At 40.7% G+C, this 17,061-nt stretch overlaps 2 protein-coding genes across 2 annotated transcripts in view; both read right to left on the bottom strand.

Moving 5' to 3' along the window:
- CATSPER3 (cation channel sperm associated 3) overlaps positions 1–10,770 on the bottom strand; it is a 30,509-nt gene extending 19,739 nt beyond the window's left edge. The window contains exons 1-3 of the mRNA XM_063121550.1: positions 10,655–10,770; positions 7,552–7,705; positions 1,004–1,243 (exon numbers count right to left, since the gene is read on the bottom strand). Of these exons, the coding sequence (XP_062977620.1) occupies positions 1,004–1,243; positions 7,552–7,705; positions 10,655–10,770 (510 nt within the window). The remainder of the gene's footprint in view (positions 1–1,003; positions 1,244–7,551; positions 7,706–10,654) is intronic.
- Positions 10,771–14,591: 3,821 nt separating this feature from the next.
- The window catches only part of PCBD2 (pterin-4 alpha-carbinolamine dehydratase 2), a 32,092-nt gene continuing 29,622 nt past the window's right edge, over positions 14,592–17,061 (bottom strand). Inside the window, exon 4 of the mRNA XM_063120759.1 lies at positions 14,592–15,554. Within this exon, the coding sequence (XP_062976829.1) occupies positions 15,459–15,554 (96 nt within the window). The 3' untranslated portion in view covers positions 14,592–15,458. The remainder of the gene's footprint in view (positions 15,555–17,061) is intronic.

Raw genomic sequence — 17,061 nt, 5'->3', positions numbered from 1 at the left:
CGATCACACAAGCAACCTGGACCCAAACATTGTAGGTCTTTAAAGCTAATAACCAACACTTTATACTTTGCCAAGAAACGAATTGGCAGCCAGTGAAATGATTTTAAAATTGGCGTAATATGGTCACCCCTAGGTGTACCGGTGACCAACCTGGCTGCTATATTTTGAACTAGTTGAAGTTTCCAGACTAGGCACAAAGTAGCCCTATGTACAGCACATTGCAGAAGTTGAGCCTTGAAGTTACCAGCATGTGCACTACCATCTTTAGGTCTTCCAACTCTAGGAAGGGGCGCAGCTGGCATATCAGCCAAAGCTGATAGTGGGCACTCTTGGCTGTCACATCTATCTGGGCTGTCATTTGGAGCGATGGATCGAGAAGCACCCCCAAGCTGCGAACGTAGTCTTTCGGGGGGTGTAACCCTATCCAGAATTATGCCTGCTTACCAAGTACTATGCCCACTGAACTCCATGTGACTTACTTCTGAGTAGACACATAGAGGATTGTGTTGTTAGTCTTAAATGAAGAACATCTATTTTCTTCCCTAGTGATGAAAATCAAGCCGAGTTCAAGCATATAGAAATAGCACATGCTTCCCCCCCTATATCCCTGTAACAGAAAATTACCATGTAAGGTGGAAAACGGGCTAAAATCCATGCTCATTTATTTATTTATTTATTTATTTATTACATTTTTATACCGCCCAATAGCCGAAGCTCTCTGGGCGGTTCACAAAAATTAAAACTATCATAAAACAACCAACAGGTTAAAAACACATCATCTGCATGTGAGGAGTTTGTTGGGGAAGTATTCAAATACACAATTCCCACCTGCACATTTGAATACCCTTCTCAACAAAAGAGAATGGAATTAGTCCTGAGTGGGAAAAGGGGGTGGGGACAGCATATGGTGTTCAGGGGAAAACAAGATGTTAGGATAGAAGAGAGAAAATAAAGCACTATCTACAATTGCTTTTACACCAATAACAAAACCACATCCACTTACTGTCATCCCTGGGCTATAATAGATCAGTTTGAGAACCCGTAATGGCTGGAAACCTTTCAGCACCGTCGCAACATGGTGCATTTTGGGGTTGCTTCTGTTAATGGTGTATGGGAGGTAAGCAATGAGAAGGACAGCAAAATCGTAGCGTTTATAACCGTCCTTCCAGTAATTAACGGGGTCCAGATAAAAGTTCATCAGAAACTCTGCTGTATAGATGGCTAAGATAATCAGATCGGATACCTGAAAAGGAAACAAAATATCAGTGACGTGTGTTGTGGGGAGGAACGTACTTGGAGACTGCATTAGAAAGGAATGTTCAGTTGCTGCTCAAAACTACCTACATTGGCGGTGTTCAGAAGACACCTTAAACCACAGTGAATAAGGCTTTTTTGCTTTATTCACCATAGTTAAAGCCATGGTTTAAGGTGTCTTCTGAACACTGCCATTATCTAGAGCAGGGGTGGGAGATGTGTGGCTCTCCAGATGTTGCTGGGCTGCAACTCATAGCATCAGCCCTAGACAGCAAAGCTAATGGTGAGATTTGATGGGGCTTGCAGTCCAATCACTTTTCCCTATATCCCTCAGATAGACCATAAGCTCATTGCTTCAGAAATAATAAAAAAACTTCTGAAAGTGCTGCTTGAGTCCTCAGCTTACCTAATACAGCCAGATCCTTCAAAGCTTCCAAAACATGGCTTCCATTTTGTCAGAAGTTTATTTGCTCGTTTTTTAATGCAAGTTAGAATAACTAAAACAATATTGTTTTACCACCCTTTTACAGAAAAGTCTAGCAGTTCAAGGCTGCCTTGGTAGGACAATGATTTGTTTGTGGGATCTTACTTTTTTAGGGGAAAAGAACATCCTCAATTATGTGGTCCATGAGATGGAAAGGACTGAGACAAGCCCTAATTAACCCAGCAGGAATTGACCTTTCCACTCATTGGGTTGTAGAAATTCTGTAAAACTGAGATGTTTGATAAGAGTCTGGCATATGACAAATTCCACAGCCAATGATCTGCAAAAACTAACTGTGAAGGCTACTGGGCATCAGTCTCCTTCAGACAACATAGTTACATTTAATTTTCATAGTATGGTAACTGTAAAGTGAATGCATGTTGGGAGAAAAAAGGAATGATTGTCTGAATCTTACACAGTGGCCCAGTTCACACATAATGAGAAGCCACTGTGGGTGAATTTCCCTGCGGGTCTTCTTGTTGCAATGGAAGCTGCCATTTTGAATATTGGCAAGCCATCTGCAACCCTAAAACAGTACATGGGTTCTGGCTGCCTTGCCAACCACTGCAACAGCCTATGCTCACCGGGTTCACACGTAATGAGAAGTGCCAGGGTGGGAAGCTTGGATTGGCAACCTGGTGCCTGCAGGCAACACAGGGTGCAATGACTGTGTGAACCAGGGAAGTGTGAAATAGCAATAGGACTTCAAGAAATCCAGAGAAACAAAGACAACCAAAGAAAATAAAACAAAATTTGACAGTCAACCACCTCACAGAATAGTCTACTGGAATAAAAGCTACCCAATCCAACCCAGAAAGATAGTCATGCCCTCTTAAGCTTGATCACTCATCTTCTCAAGAAGTCTTTTAAAGGCTCCATTCCATTAAATTTGAAAGCTCTCCAATTTCATAAGCCACCAAGGATTGACACCCAGGCCCAGTAGTGCTATGATAATTTATCAGCAGATCAAATCTAATCTTTAGATTTCCTTTCCCCATATTCCAGGAATAAACACCACAAGGATATCTCTTTTGTGTAGGAAGTAGCAAATGTTCTGTGTGTTCATTCCATCATAAGAGTCATACACACATTTCTATTAACTATCTCCGGTTTCCAGACAGGCACACTCACCATATGTGACAGGGTACGCAATATTTCCTACACAGAAAGAACAACAGTGTAGGAAAACCGTCTTGTGAAGCAATGCTAATTCTTGGGTTGTGGTGTGTTGATTGTGACTCCATTGATTGTGAAATGTGATCAAGATTAATAGGCAGGATGATCAGCTGAGATAGCAAAAATACATTCAATATTAGTGTTAATGCAATTATGTCCTACAGGGAATAACAGATGTGTTTCTTTTGGGAATGAAGTACAAGTGTGGCAATTAAAGTGCAAAACACTTACACATTTCCCTCAATGCTCAAGATCCAAGGAGGAGTTGCAAACTCCCCTTCTCAAAAACTTGACATTAATTTTTGTTAAGCTTTTAAAGCAATGAATGGACTTCTTGATATTAGCCAGACTTCTCTTTTGGCTTCCATGCTGCAGGAATATATAATTAAAGCTCAGGGGTTTGTGTACAGTAGCCGACTTCAAGTAAGTACAGACTTTCAAGGTGTGTGAAAGATAAGTGCTTCTCAAGAGGAAGACTAAATCATGAGAGAGTGGTGATTAACAATGTGAACATGTTCACTTCAACTTCAAAATTGGGTTCAAGACCAGATGGTAAAGTAACAATCCTTCAAATGCAAACAAATCACCAGGCGGCATGTAGAGCACTAACGATAGATACTAAGGGCCAGTGTGCAAAAATTGTTGTCAGCTAAAATAGGTCTCCATCATATGAAATGTGCAGAATAGAGTCTCCACCAGCTTTGTGGAATAGGCGAGATTTTTCGATTGGTAAATGAGGGAGAGCATGTATGACAGACACAATGGGTGTGCCAGGTTAGAGGGAAGGGGGGAAAACAACCGCACAAGTGGGTGTATGCAGCATCAGATGGGGTGATATCAGAGGACTTGGATCATACATGCCAGCATCAAAGGCAAGAAGCCAGCTTTGCAGAAGTCCTGTTTTCGAATTATACCGCCCTCCTACAGTAAATATAAAAATCCCAATAGTGATTAGATGCACGTGGTAGAGGATTGTTGTTGTCATTATTAATTGTGTTTCTATGTAGCCTTTCAGAAATGAACCAAGGTGGTTTACAAAAATGTCAGAACATCAAAAAAAAAGTTTTTTTAAAAACCTAATAAAATATTTAAACAATCTTTAAAAGCCATCATAACCATAATAACTATTTTAAAAGGCATATTAAAAAGATGGCCGAGGAGTAGGAAAAGAGATGAGAAGAAAGAAGAGACAGTGCATTATTGTTTCATGCTATGGGAACACCTTGCCTTTCTGCCTCCAATCCCTTGCGCTAATCAAGTATGAAAGCAGTCAGAAGATACAGCTGAAGAGGCGACGTTAATTCATTGCTCTTCTTGAGAGCTCTAGGGGTTTCCGAACTGAGGGATCATGCTGAGGCCACAAAGGGGAATAAGCACTAGGCCATTTTAACCTCCTTCTAATTATTTCCTCAGCTGGACAGTGCTGGTAGTAAATTGGAAGATTTGATGCAGACTACACATATATCTGACAACTGGGATTTATGGGAAGTACATAGAGACTATCTGATGAATGCCTATAGCTATTGTAAGAACAAGTAGCATCTTTAACTAGACGTGCAAAAATTTTATGCATCCAATATTAGTCCACAATATTAGTTGGATATAGTGCTCACGTTTGTTCCATTACATGGCAGAATATTAAGTTTTGAACCCATATTCGTATGAATCTGCCAAGCCAGGTTGTTCAGTGAAGGTAAATATTAATTTTCAATGAAATAACACAAAATATTAAAGCAGCTAAAGGCAGAACATAAATCTTTTGGACCCAGAAAACTGGGGACACATACGACACAGGATGAAAAGGCCAGACTGGGAAATTGTGGTCTACCATTGCCTCATGATATCATTAAATACTTTTTGCTACTTTATCCATTTTGCTCTCATTTTTAATCTCAAGTCTGTCCTCTTTCTGCAACCTTGCACATGTCCAACATACATAGTAAGCTTTCTGAATAGCAAACATGTCACTTCTGTTTCCGCTGCTATGGCAAAATAAATCTCCAGTAGTACCAGCCAGCCATCAGCTACCTCTGCCTTTCCTTTTCATCAAACCCAGGTGAGGCAGTGGCTGTTCTGAACCAGTGCCTGGGCACGACTGGATGAGGGCTAACAAACTGAGACTCAATCCAGACAAGACGGAGGTACTGTTAGCGGGTGGTTCATCTGTCCGGCGAGGTGATGTTTGCCCTGTCCTGGACGGGGTTGCACTCTCCCTAAAGAATCGGGTCCGTAGTTTGAGGGTGCTCTTGGATCCAGAACTGTCACTTGAGGCACAGGTGAACTCAGTGGCAAAAAGCACCTTTTATCAGCTTAGGCTGATATACCAACTGCGCCCTTATCTAGACAAAGAAAGCCTAGCTACAGTTATCCATGCTCTGATAACCTCTCGTTTGGATTACTGCAATGCGTTATACATGGGGCTGCCTTTGAAAACAGTCCGGAAACTTCAACTGGTACAAAACAGGGCAGCACGGTTACTAACAGGGACTGGCCGACGAGACCACATCACGCCAGTCCTTTTCCAGCTTCATTGGCTGCCAGTCCAGGTCCGGGCCCGATTCAAAGTGCTGGTATTAACATTTAAAGCCCTAAACGGCTTGGGGCCAGGCTATCTGAAGGAACATCCTCAGGGGTCCTTCTCCACGAGCCCCTGCCAAAGGAAGTGAGGCAGGTGGCTACCAGGAGGGCCTTCTCTGCTGTGGCACCCCAACTGTGGAATGAGCTCCCTAAGGAGGTTCGCTTGGCACCTACATTATATGATTTTAGACGTCAGGTGAAGACCTTTTTATTCTCCCAGCATTTTAACAGTCTATAAAATTTTAACTTGGTGTTTTAAATTTGTAACTTTGCATTGCTGCTGTTTTTATCTGGTTGAGCTTTTATATTGTACTAGCTGTACCCTGCCACGCGTTGCTGTGGCTCAGTCTGGTTAAATTGAAAAGAAAGAAAAGACAAAGCGGATGTTTCTAATATGTTTAATTTCACAATGCTTGTGGATATACAATATTTTTAGTTGTTCCATTGTCTGTGTAGATATAGAGATTGTCTGGTTCGCCAACTCTAGAACACGCAACATATAATTGTCCATGTGAGAAGCAATCTGTGTCTAGATCTAAACCGCACAATTCTAAAGATTGGCCCTGAGCTTTGTTGATGGTGATTGCAAACGCCAATCGAATGGGGAATTGCAATCTCTTAAATTGAAATGGCATATCTGTGGGTATCATAGGAATGCGAGGAATGAGGACATCTTCACCTTTGAAAGGTCCTGTCAAGATTGTTCCTTCTATCACGTTGCTCAGTAATTTTTTTACTGCAAGCTGCATGCCGTTGCAAAGTTTTGTGAGAGAACATGCAAATAGGAGAGGAGGCAGAGGCAGTGGATTGGCCTACTGTTTGGTTTTTAAAAAAGGATGTTTTTACGGTGAGGAGGTTAGTGGAAACTGCTGGTAGTTACCTTTTTTCAGAACGTGTAACTGTCACAGGTGTGACATCTATATTCACTCAGCCAATTGTGAGAGAACATGCAAATAGGAGAGGAGGCAGGGGCAGTGGATTGGCCTGCTGGTTGGTGATGTCACAATGACCTATAAGAGCAAATAGGAGAGAACATGCAAATAGGAGAGAAGGCAGAGGCAGTGGTCACAATGACCTATAAGAGCAAATAGGAGAGAACATGCAAATAGGAGAGGAGGCAGAGGCAGTGGATTGGCCTACTGGTTGGCGATGTCACAATGATCAGCAGGACTGGTTTTTAGGAGGCCTATTTCTTCGATTTTAAGACAAACTTTTGACCCCATATAAAACATAGTTACATAACAATGCTCGCGTATTCGAATGCAACGTTGTGTCAAAATTTCAAAGCAATCGGTGAAGAACTTTCGGAGATATAACGTCTGTTTCGAACGAACATTTACATTTTTATTTATATAGATTTTATAGTATGGTTTTATACTGTTGTTTTATACTTTGAATGCTTTTAATTTTTGTGAACCGCCCAGAGAGCTCCAGCTATTGGGCAGTATAGAAATGTAATAAATAAATAAATAAATAAATAAATAAATCAGCATCAGTGTTTGGCCTACCTTACAGAGTTATTGTAAATATTACTGAGGTTATATATGTGAAATGCTTTGAGGACTTAGAGCAGGAGTGAGCAATACATTCCCCCCACCCGGATGTGTTTGCACCACCCAGCACTCACCCACCCAATTTGCTGTGGTGGCAGCAGCAGCAGCAAAAACCCTAATTCAGCAGCACAGGAGCCACAAACCAACTGGTCAATTTTGCTTTAAAACAAGACACAGGGAGCAATATTGCTCAAGCACAATTGGACTCCTGGCACATTCGGTGGCAGAGTGGCAGTGGCGGGGGCAGATTTGAGCAGGGGGGTCTGGGGGCAGTGGACCCCCTCCCCGACCCACAGAAGTTGCTCATCCCTTACTTAGCCCCTGACTCAGTTAAATAAGGTACTGTCCACATCTTGGCTTGAAGCTGAGAGAGAACCTTACACTCCCCCACCCCTCATCCGCCCACCCGTTTATTCCTGTGTTCTTCTGGAAAAGAGAAAGTGTCTTCAGAACAACCAAGCAAAATAAGAAATCAAGGTAGCCTCATTAATCTGAGGTTTTTGTTACCTCCAGGAAGAAATTTGACTCATAGCGAACTTTATAATCCGTTTCTACAGCCAAAAAGATTGCATTGAGTGTGATGGTGCTGATCATAATGGACTTAAACAGAGGGTGGTAGAATATTGTCTCAATGAATTTATATAGATCATTGTCTTTTCTCCTGAAAGAGAAAGATAATGAGACAGTTGAAACTATAAAACAGAGATATTTCCCCTTTATCTGAGCAGCCAAACAGATCTCTAAGCAGTTGCTTATTCAAAAAAAGACAAAATCATAGCATGCACTGACAGGGGCTATGAGAAATGCTTTGGACTGATTTTATACAGTTTTTCTTCTCTCTTTTTTCTTGTTTAAACCCAAAGCACTTCCCAAAAATAACATCTACAAAATACAGTGAACCCAATCATTAATACAATAATAAAACAATGCTGAAACAAAACATTCCATGAAAATCACCAGGAGTCGCAAACAGCCAGGAAATTGACCAGGCAAATAAGGAAACATTCTACACAGGGTTGCTGCGACAGTTCAATAGAGGACAGTTCATTGGGTAGGGCAGGGATGGGAACATGCAGCCCTCCAGATATTGTTGGACTGCAACCTCCATCATCTCTCACCTTTCGGTATGGTGGCTAGGGATGATGGGAATTGCATTTCAACAAAAGCTGGAGAGCCACATGTTCCCCAACCCTAGAATGGGGAGAAACTCCAAAGTAAAGCTACTCCTTCAGCAAGGTAACATTGGTGGGTTTGTCATTCAATTGGGCTGATCCAGCAATGACAGTTCATATTTCATGTCGATCTCATGTTTGCGTGGGACAAATTGGACCTGTAGCAGTTGTAACAACCTCCTTTTGTTTTTCTTCCAAAAGAAAAGCCACTTTGGGAGAGGGGAATTTAGAGCAAAAGAGTGTTAAGAGGACTGAATCCCATCGGAGGAAATCTAGTAGGCTGTTTGTAGCAGAGAAATAGAAAGGGGAAGAGATAAGTACCCACACATACTTCTCCACTTTCCACCATCCCTTCCTCTTGAAGGAGGAGGAGGGAAGATCTGTGGGGATCCCAGTGCACCTATTTGCATATAACAGGTAGTTTGAGATCCTACGTAGGGCAATTCATGCACAAATCCACCACCACTGGCCTTAGCTATGGTTCACTCTTACCACAGAATCTGAAACCAGCTTCAAAAAACACTGGCTTCAAATACAATTTATAAGCAAACCCTAGTTAGCATTAACAATGGGGTGGTGGTGATACAATGAAACCCTTCACCATGATTAAGATCCATGGGTTAAGGACATGATACCTTGGCCCCATGACTAAAGACTGGGAGTGAGACTTCTGCATTGGTTCAATGATGGTACTTGAAAGCCAAGAATGTCCCCATTATCATCCGGGGAGCCTCGTGCTTCCACGTTTGCAAAGACACGCAGATGTTTTCCAATTTAAAGCAAAAAACAAAAGAAAAGAAAAATTCACTCTCACCTCAAAAGGGTCCCTTTTCCAGTGTGGGGGATAAGTTATTTGGGGTGCTTCCAGATGAAACTTTTATTGTGCAATCATCCTGCCTCATTCATGAAATTTTAAGGGGACCAAATGTCTTCCCCTCGTAATCCTCCCATGTTTTTTAGCTTTTGATTTCTTTCTTTACACACACACATACACACAGAGGAGAAGACAGAATTGCTACACAATGCCTTTGGACGGGTAGTGCTAAGAGCTGTCCATCAGGAACCACCCTTGGCCATAGAAAAGCCAATCACTCCCTGAGCTTCGGGAGACCCATGTGTGCCTGCTGATTGGAAGCCTAGAGTAGTGAATTATGGGAATATGAGATGCTGCCTTATACCAGATCAGACTATTTATCCATTTAGCTCAGTTATTGTCTGTTCAGACCACGAGGCATCTCTCCAGAGTCTCAGGCAGAGGTTTTTCCAGGCCACCCAATCCTTCCAGCTGGAGATGCCAAGGATTGAACCTAGCACTTTCTGCATACAAAGTTTGTGCACTACTCACTGAGCAATGGTCCCTCTACAAAACGCAACAGGTTGCCTCCTCTGAGAGAAGGAAATTTAGCTGCATGAGCACATTGGGACTCACTGAATAGCCCAATCACACCAATGAGCCATCCTCAAAGGCAGATTGAATGATTCACTGCTCTCTCCTTGTCTCCTCTCAGAGATGCGGCAGGCACCCTTCTTTCTGTGGGGAGACTTTGGGCTCACAGGAGCCTTTCATAGAATTTGAAGAGACCTCAAAGGTCATTTAGTCCAACGCCGCCGCCCTGCCCCCCCCCCAATACAGGAAAACCAGGTATTTACTTCTAAATAACATTTCTTAACATGGTTCCCTTTAGATTCTGTGAGCAGTATCAGAACCCATTTTTACTCAAGAGCAGCTGGAGAGATTCTTAAGCTCTTTCATTATCCATCCAGAAAAAAGAACGGAGGTGTTTATAGTTGTAGCAATGTCACCAAAGTCCACAATGCCTTTATGTTTATTATTTTCTCAATGTGGGACAATTTTCTCAGTTGTTTCTTGCACATATTTTGGAGATGGTGGGGGTTTTCATTTTTAAAACTATTAATGTAAAACATTTAGTGTTGTTGTCATCCCATATTTGGATCTAAACTCTCTTCTTTTTCCTGGGTTTATTTGCCTGTTTGAAGAAAAGCAGAGGTACATTTCCAGGCATCACTATATCTGGTGCTAGGAACTACAAATTCTCAGAATGGTACATGATAAAGAGCATAAACATGGCATCATCAAGCATGCACATGCCCAGATTATCAGAGAGACCTCCCACAAAATACCATTTAAATTTATTTCTCACAACACACAAGCAGCACTCTGGTAGAAAAGTTAGGTATTGCTGGAGTAGACTGGTGTCAGCTCCTCCTGCCAAAGGCAAATACCGAATTCTTCACAGAGAATAAAGACAGGTCAGTGCCTTACCACAAGATGTTGTTCAAAACCTTTAGAATTCTTAGAAAAGATTGCACCAACTATATATTTTTTGTAGAATATGTGATTCAAAGTTCTGTAGAACACCTTCAGAAGAAAAAGCAACATGTGAAGCAGAGTTGAAAGGACCTGATTGAAATCTTACCTGTATCCAAAGATAGTGTGTTTGATTTCAATTTCAGAGCCAGACTTAAAAGCCTCAAAAGATAGCTTGTCAATAAGTCGAAGTTGTTCAGGCAGTTCTATCACCTCCAAAACCATACTTTCAGACTTCTGAACTTTGCTTATGCAGGTATGTGCCAGTTATATATCTTTCCACTTACGAAACACGGGTGACAGGAACAAGAAAACCCAGTTGAAAAAGAACTGGATTTCCTATGTGACCTCACAAAGTATACACTGATACAGTTCTAGAATGGCTCATACAAGATCTAGAAAAAATATGAATTCTCATTTAAAACAAGTGTACAGGACAAAATTATGAACTAGAACAAAATAGCTACTGAAGGAAAGACAGGGAAACAAAGTAAGATGGTGTCTTGAATATTTTAAATAAAAAGGAACCCCAGAAATCCTAAACAAGCCTACTTGGAAATAGGGATTGGGGAGAATGTTATTTGGTCCACATTTTTAAGTGAACTAACCTAATTCACACTTCCTGGAATAATATGCAGATCTGAGCACAATTCTTCAGACTGTGCACCTCTCCAAATTTTGTGATGCAGTCCTCAGATCCAAATTTGCATATATTAGGCAAATTTTAATTTAAAAAGGCATATATTAGGCAAATTGTGTACACACTGACCACACACTGAGCCATGGTTAAGCCACTAAACCTTTTCCAACACACAATTAGTGTACATGTTCAAAACATGGTTATGAAGCCACCATGGTTAGGAATGGTTCACACAACAAGCTAAACTATGGTTTACAAGACACGCTAAGCCATAATGTTAAGTTCAAAATGCTTAACCGTGGCATAGCATGTCATCTGATTAGGGTCAATGAGTATGTATGGGGAAATTCTGTATGAAAATAAATGCAGAAGTTTGTACCTTCTTAAAATAGTTTGCAGACTGACATATTAACTGGACAATAGACTGAAATAAACAGATTCATCCATCCCTGCTTGGAGGTTCAATTAAAAATGGGACTTCAAGGTAAATGTGTTTAAAACTAGGATATTAGATCTGACTCCTAAAACCAGTGGGATCCAGAGAACCACAAAACCAATTGCCACCTGCCCAAAAGAACTTGGGAGTTCTCAAGAGCAGCACCCACATAGCAAACTGCCTTTGACACTGAGGCTACTTATTTTCTGCTTTTGCCTTTCTGACCTCATTCCTACATTTCTGGGCTACAGCTTTGTAGACTTCCTTGGCCATAAGCCTTTCTTTCCATTTCCAGAAAGCATCCTTCTTTAGTCTCAATTCCTTTGCGTAGTGCTTGTTCAACCACATTGGCTTTAGATGTCTCCTTGTTTTCTTCCTCATTGGTATTCTTTGAAATTACGCTATCCTTAATTCCTTTTTTAAGAAATCCCAGCTGGCTACAACACTTTTGCCTTTAAGATTTTCTTCCCAAGGTATCTTCCTTACTATTTCTCTTAATTTATTAAAATCGGCCTTCCTAAAATCCATGGTTTGTGTTTGCTTTTTATCAAACTATTTGTCAAAATCACGAACTCTAACAATGTGTGGTCACTTGTACTCAAAGTTCCCACCACTTTAATATCTTCAACCAACTCCTCCATTAGTAAGAATCAAATCCAAGGTAACAGATCCCCTAATGCCCACCTCAACCTTTTGAAAGAGAAAATTGTCTGTACTAAAATGTCAAGAACCTTTCTGACATCTTCTGTTTGGCAAAATTAGTCTTCCAACAAATACCTGGGTAGTTGAAATCTCCCATCACAACAACTCCATGCTTTTTTGAGGCTTCAGTTATCTGCTTTAGTAAATCTTCATCTACCTCTTCTGACTGGTTTGGTGGTCTGTAGCAGAGACCTAATATCCCTTCTAATAGGTTGCCCTTCCATCTTAACCCAGAGGCGTTCAAGGCTTGTGTAGCATCAGTCCAGTGGACCTCTATACAGGTAAGTTCATTCCTGACATAACAGAGCTACACCACCAACTCTCCTTTGTTGCCTCTTTCTCTGAAACAAGGTGTACCCATCAAGCCTAATGTTCCACTGGTGGGATTCATCCCATCATGTTTCTGTAATTTCTATGATGTCATACTTGCTTTGGTGGCTTACGACATCCAGCTCATCTTGCTTGTTTCTCATACTTTGCGCATTAGTGTAGAGACATTTTAGATAATGGGTTAGACTTCCTGTGTTCAGTCTCCTTTTCTCTTTATGCCTGTCTTCCCTTTGTTTCTTTGTTAAACTAGTAATTTCCAATATAGAGCAGAAGAACAAATCATTGGTCAGGAACAAAACCTGGCCCTCTTAACATCACAGCCAAGAAGACAACTTCCACTCCCCCCACCTCTTTACATTTCTTTCCTCTAAAAAGAGAAATCCAGGAATACCTGGGTCTTTTTGCTTGACTGTCAAGCTTGATCCATTGTTGAATCTTTGATATCTGAATGAGAGGCACGAAGTCCACATGGATCTGATCTCCATATGGATCTGAGGGTCTAAACACAAGTATGAAGTCCTACATGTTCTTCATCTAAGTTAGGACATGTCTACTTAAGGCCAAAGTACACCTAATACTCAGTTATATGAAAATTTCCGCCCAACTTTGTTTTTTCAGCACAGGAGAGATGTGTGCAAAACTCTTTCCACTGATATTTTTTTAATGAATTTATCCAGTTCCCTACTCTCAGACCTAAATGCATTTTGTAGTCGGAAATCTGAACATTTCTGAAATGTTCAACATGCCCACATTTGAAAAATGCACAAAGAAAATTTGTACATTTCCAAAATGTGCACAATTTTTTTGTCATTGAGTGTACATTTTGAAAAACGCATACAAATTGTCATACAGATTTTTAAAAAAATTGCAAGCTCATGCAAAAACAAGACAAAATCAGCTTAACCTCAAAAATCCTTGGCGAGACAGAGAATGACAGATCCATCCATCACTATACTTTCCCTATTAGGGTTTTTCTGCTAAAAATTGCCCCAAGTACCTGCAGGAGAAAGATATTCACTGGAGCAGAAAATATTAAGAAACCCCTTTTCCTGTGCCACTCTTCTACTCCACACTGCAGATTCTGCAGCTGCATTTGGTCTTTAAAAGGAAAAGTGGAAGGAAACTACATGAGACTGAGCATCACATATAGCTTAAGCCTTACTGAATAATTTTACATGTCTGTTTTGTTTTGCTTATACGTACGTGTGTGTGTGTGTGTGTGTGTGTGTGTGTGTGTGTGTGTGTGTGTGTGTTTTGCGTGTATAGAGTGAGCTGTTGCTTAACAAATAATTCTGTTTTAATCTTCTGGCTCTTGCTTGGTAAAGCAAGGCTTTAGCTCTGCTCTCAGACCTTGCCTAACCTGCTTCTCCTATTTCATTGCTTTATGTGGATTGTGCCTTTGAGTCATCCTAAAGCATGGGTAGGCAACACTTGGCCTGCAGAATGCATGCATCTCCTGCTGACCCCAAATCCTAAAAAAAGGTTGTTTTTTAGAAACAAGGTATTGCTTCTTAGCAGCTACAGAGCACTAAAAGGGTCAAATAGCAGGACAGAGAACAGTCCCCTTGGGCCATGTCATGGCCTAAAGCAAGAGTTAAAGGTATATAAAATCAAGAGTTTAATTAAATTAAATTTAGTTAGCTTGTACCCAAAATGCCTTATGTTTATAAACTATTATAAATTCCAATGCAACTTTTGTGCACACAATTAATGACAGTAGCTGCTGGCTAAAATCCAAAGAGCCCCATGCACAAGTCAAAAGCATGTCTGCACACACTTGGAGAAGGGGATTTCATTCATTTCCCCCTCAGCTGCATCCTCTGCCACATTGCATGCCACTCCAGTGGGTCCTGTCAGTCTCAGAAGCTGCTGGGTGTGTGGAGAAATCAGGTGTCAGTGTGAAAGTGGGAGGGATGAAAAAACACCACTACACACATAGAAATTGCACAGGCCCCTTTAATTCCAAGCAATGATTTGCCAATTGCCACGTTAGTTATTGAGCAAAAGCTGCTGTTACAAATAATGCTATCATCATTCAATGAAATATCAGAAATTCAGACTCTAATTCCCATACTGAGTTGTGCTATTTCCACTACTATAGGTTACAAAGGACAAAAGAGAAGCTTGATTGGTGAAGTGGAACCTGAGCCTGCCTCTAAGCCCAGATCACTGGTGCTTTCTAAAATCTTCTCTCTGGGAATTCCTGATGGAATGATCAGCATTAACCAAGGATAAAGTAGGGGAAGATCGTTACAGTGTGAGAGATAGACAGGATGAAGACAGTTCAGAGCATCTCAGTCCTCTTTACCTAGTACCACCAGTATGCTGCCTACCTATGGAATCTCTATAATTTCAAGCCCTGAAGCAATGGGGGAATTTGAGGATTAACATCTTTAAAAGAGAGAAGACTGAATTAGGGTGACCATATGAAAAGAAGGACAGGGCTCCTGTATCTTTAACAGTTGCATAGAAAAGGAAATTTCAGCAGGTGTCATTTGTATATATGGAGAACCTGGTGAAATTCCCTCTTCATCACAACAGTTAAAGCTGCAGGAGTGACCAGATTTTAAAAAGGGCAGGGCACCTGCAGCTTTAACTGTTGTGATGAAGAGGGAATTTCACCAGGTTCTCCATTTATATACAAATGACACCTGCAAAAATTCCCTTTTCAATACAACTGTTAAAGATACAGGAGCCCTGTCCTCCTTTTCATATGGTCACCCTAACTGAATAAATATCTTATACAATGCAAAGGGAAACATTTTGAAGGAAATGCTGTTTTGTGATGATTTCAACACCCAGTTGTTAGACAGATGCGGCAGCTTTGTCAATAAACTGAGCCAGCTTGACATCTCGCTTCGTCAGCCCACCACAGTCATGGGAAATGAGAGTTATCTGGACCTGTTGATGAGAGAGAAGAAAGAACATTGCAATTCACCAGCCAGCGTGTTCCCAAGCAGGCAGACAAGATCAGGATTCGGTTTGAAACTCTCTTTCACATGCATTTTGATTTGTATATTTACAAATTGTGTTGTTTTTTAATTCCTGTCTGCTGATTGTAAATTGGAAAGGCTTTTTCAAATAAAAGCCATCACATAACACAGCTGTCAGGTGAACAGCCTTGAGAGAACTTGGAGACTAACCAAAGAGAGCTCCAGCAGAGAGCACAGAACACTTTAGGGTTGGGCTTCTTCCAGAAAGAGGTGTCCAATTAAATTACTCATTTTTAAAAAGCAGTTGAGCATATTGAATTTCAGAAGGAATTCAGGTCCTAACTCAACTGCAAATGCTAAGTTGTCCAATTCAAACCAAAATCCTAAAGTTGTAGAGCCCGGCAACACCTTGCAGGTCAGTTCTAAAGGCAAAAAGTAAAAGACTGGCATTCTATTAGTATCATGCAGCTGCTCTCTAAGGGATTATTTACACTTCCCCAATAGAACGTTATGTGCTACTATGCTAATTTTTCCTAGTTAGCAAAAAAAAAAAAAGTGGAGAATAACACAGTTCATAGGTCTAGATGACCTTGTCTAATTCTCAGAAAAGTGTGTGAGAAATAGCTAGAAGTGTATTTACTCTGTCTTTCTGCTTTCTAGTTCTTCTGAATACTAGATTCAGAACAAACCCAGCAGTTTGTTATCACCAGAAATTATGCTGTGCATACGCAGCCATACAAGCCACCCCTTAGATTTGGTGGGAAATGGATGACATATATTTCTCTGCAAGTAAACATCTCTTAGGGTGAAATGTGAACAGTTACAAAATAGTATTCATAATATCCAAAATGTCTTTATGGAAAGTTTGAGATCTTCTTCAAGTCTTTCATATTAAGTTTCTTTCCTACAACCTACCCCCTCCTCCAGATGCTTTGTCCCTTACTTCAGAGTTGATAGATATATCTTGATTCTATGTTTACTAAGAGTCTGTTGTTCCCCTCAAAAATTATTTTTTAACTAACTATATCAACTGGAAAATTTACTTGAGATATTTGAAGGCAAGAATGTCAGGTGCCTTGTTTTTCTTTACAGAGACTGAGTGTTTTCCTGAGAAATAAACAGGAGGTCTGAAAGAGGGATTTGTTCCTTGAGGTGTGTAGGCTCATCCTACTTTTGCCTCTTGTGAACAGAGCGGTGGGGGGGGGGATTTCTATTGGTTGAAAAAAATCTGCACAACCTGCTTGATCCAAAGTGACAGCAGGACAAAAGAAATATGCCTGGACATCATGGGAAGCAATGCGTTTCGGAAACCACTTTCAGAAATACACAGGATTTTCATAACTTGCTGTGAATGAAGACAGCACATTTTGAAAAAGGTGAGAACAAATGTATGATATCAGTGACAATGAGTAACGCTGGAAACCAAAACTCACATTTACTTTTCTTTTGAAAAATTACTCCGTTTTTCATAGATC

Source organism: Elgaria multicarinata, chromosome 3, assembly GCF_023053635.1.
Source record: "Elgaria multicarinata webbii isolate HBS135686 ecotype San Diego chromosome 3, rElgMul1.1.pri, whole genome shotgun sequence".
NCBI classification, from domain to species: domain Eukaryota; kingdom Metazoa; phylum Chordata; class Lepidosauria; order Squamata; family Anguidae; genus Elgaria; species Elgaria multicarinata.
This window is presented reverse-complemented; position numbering and strand designations above follow the sequence as displayed.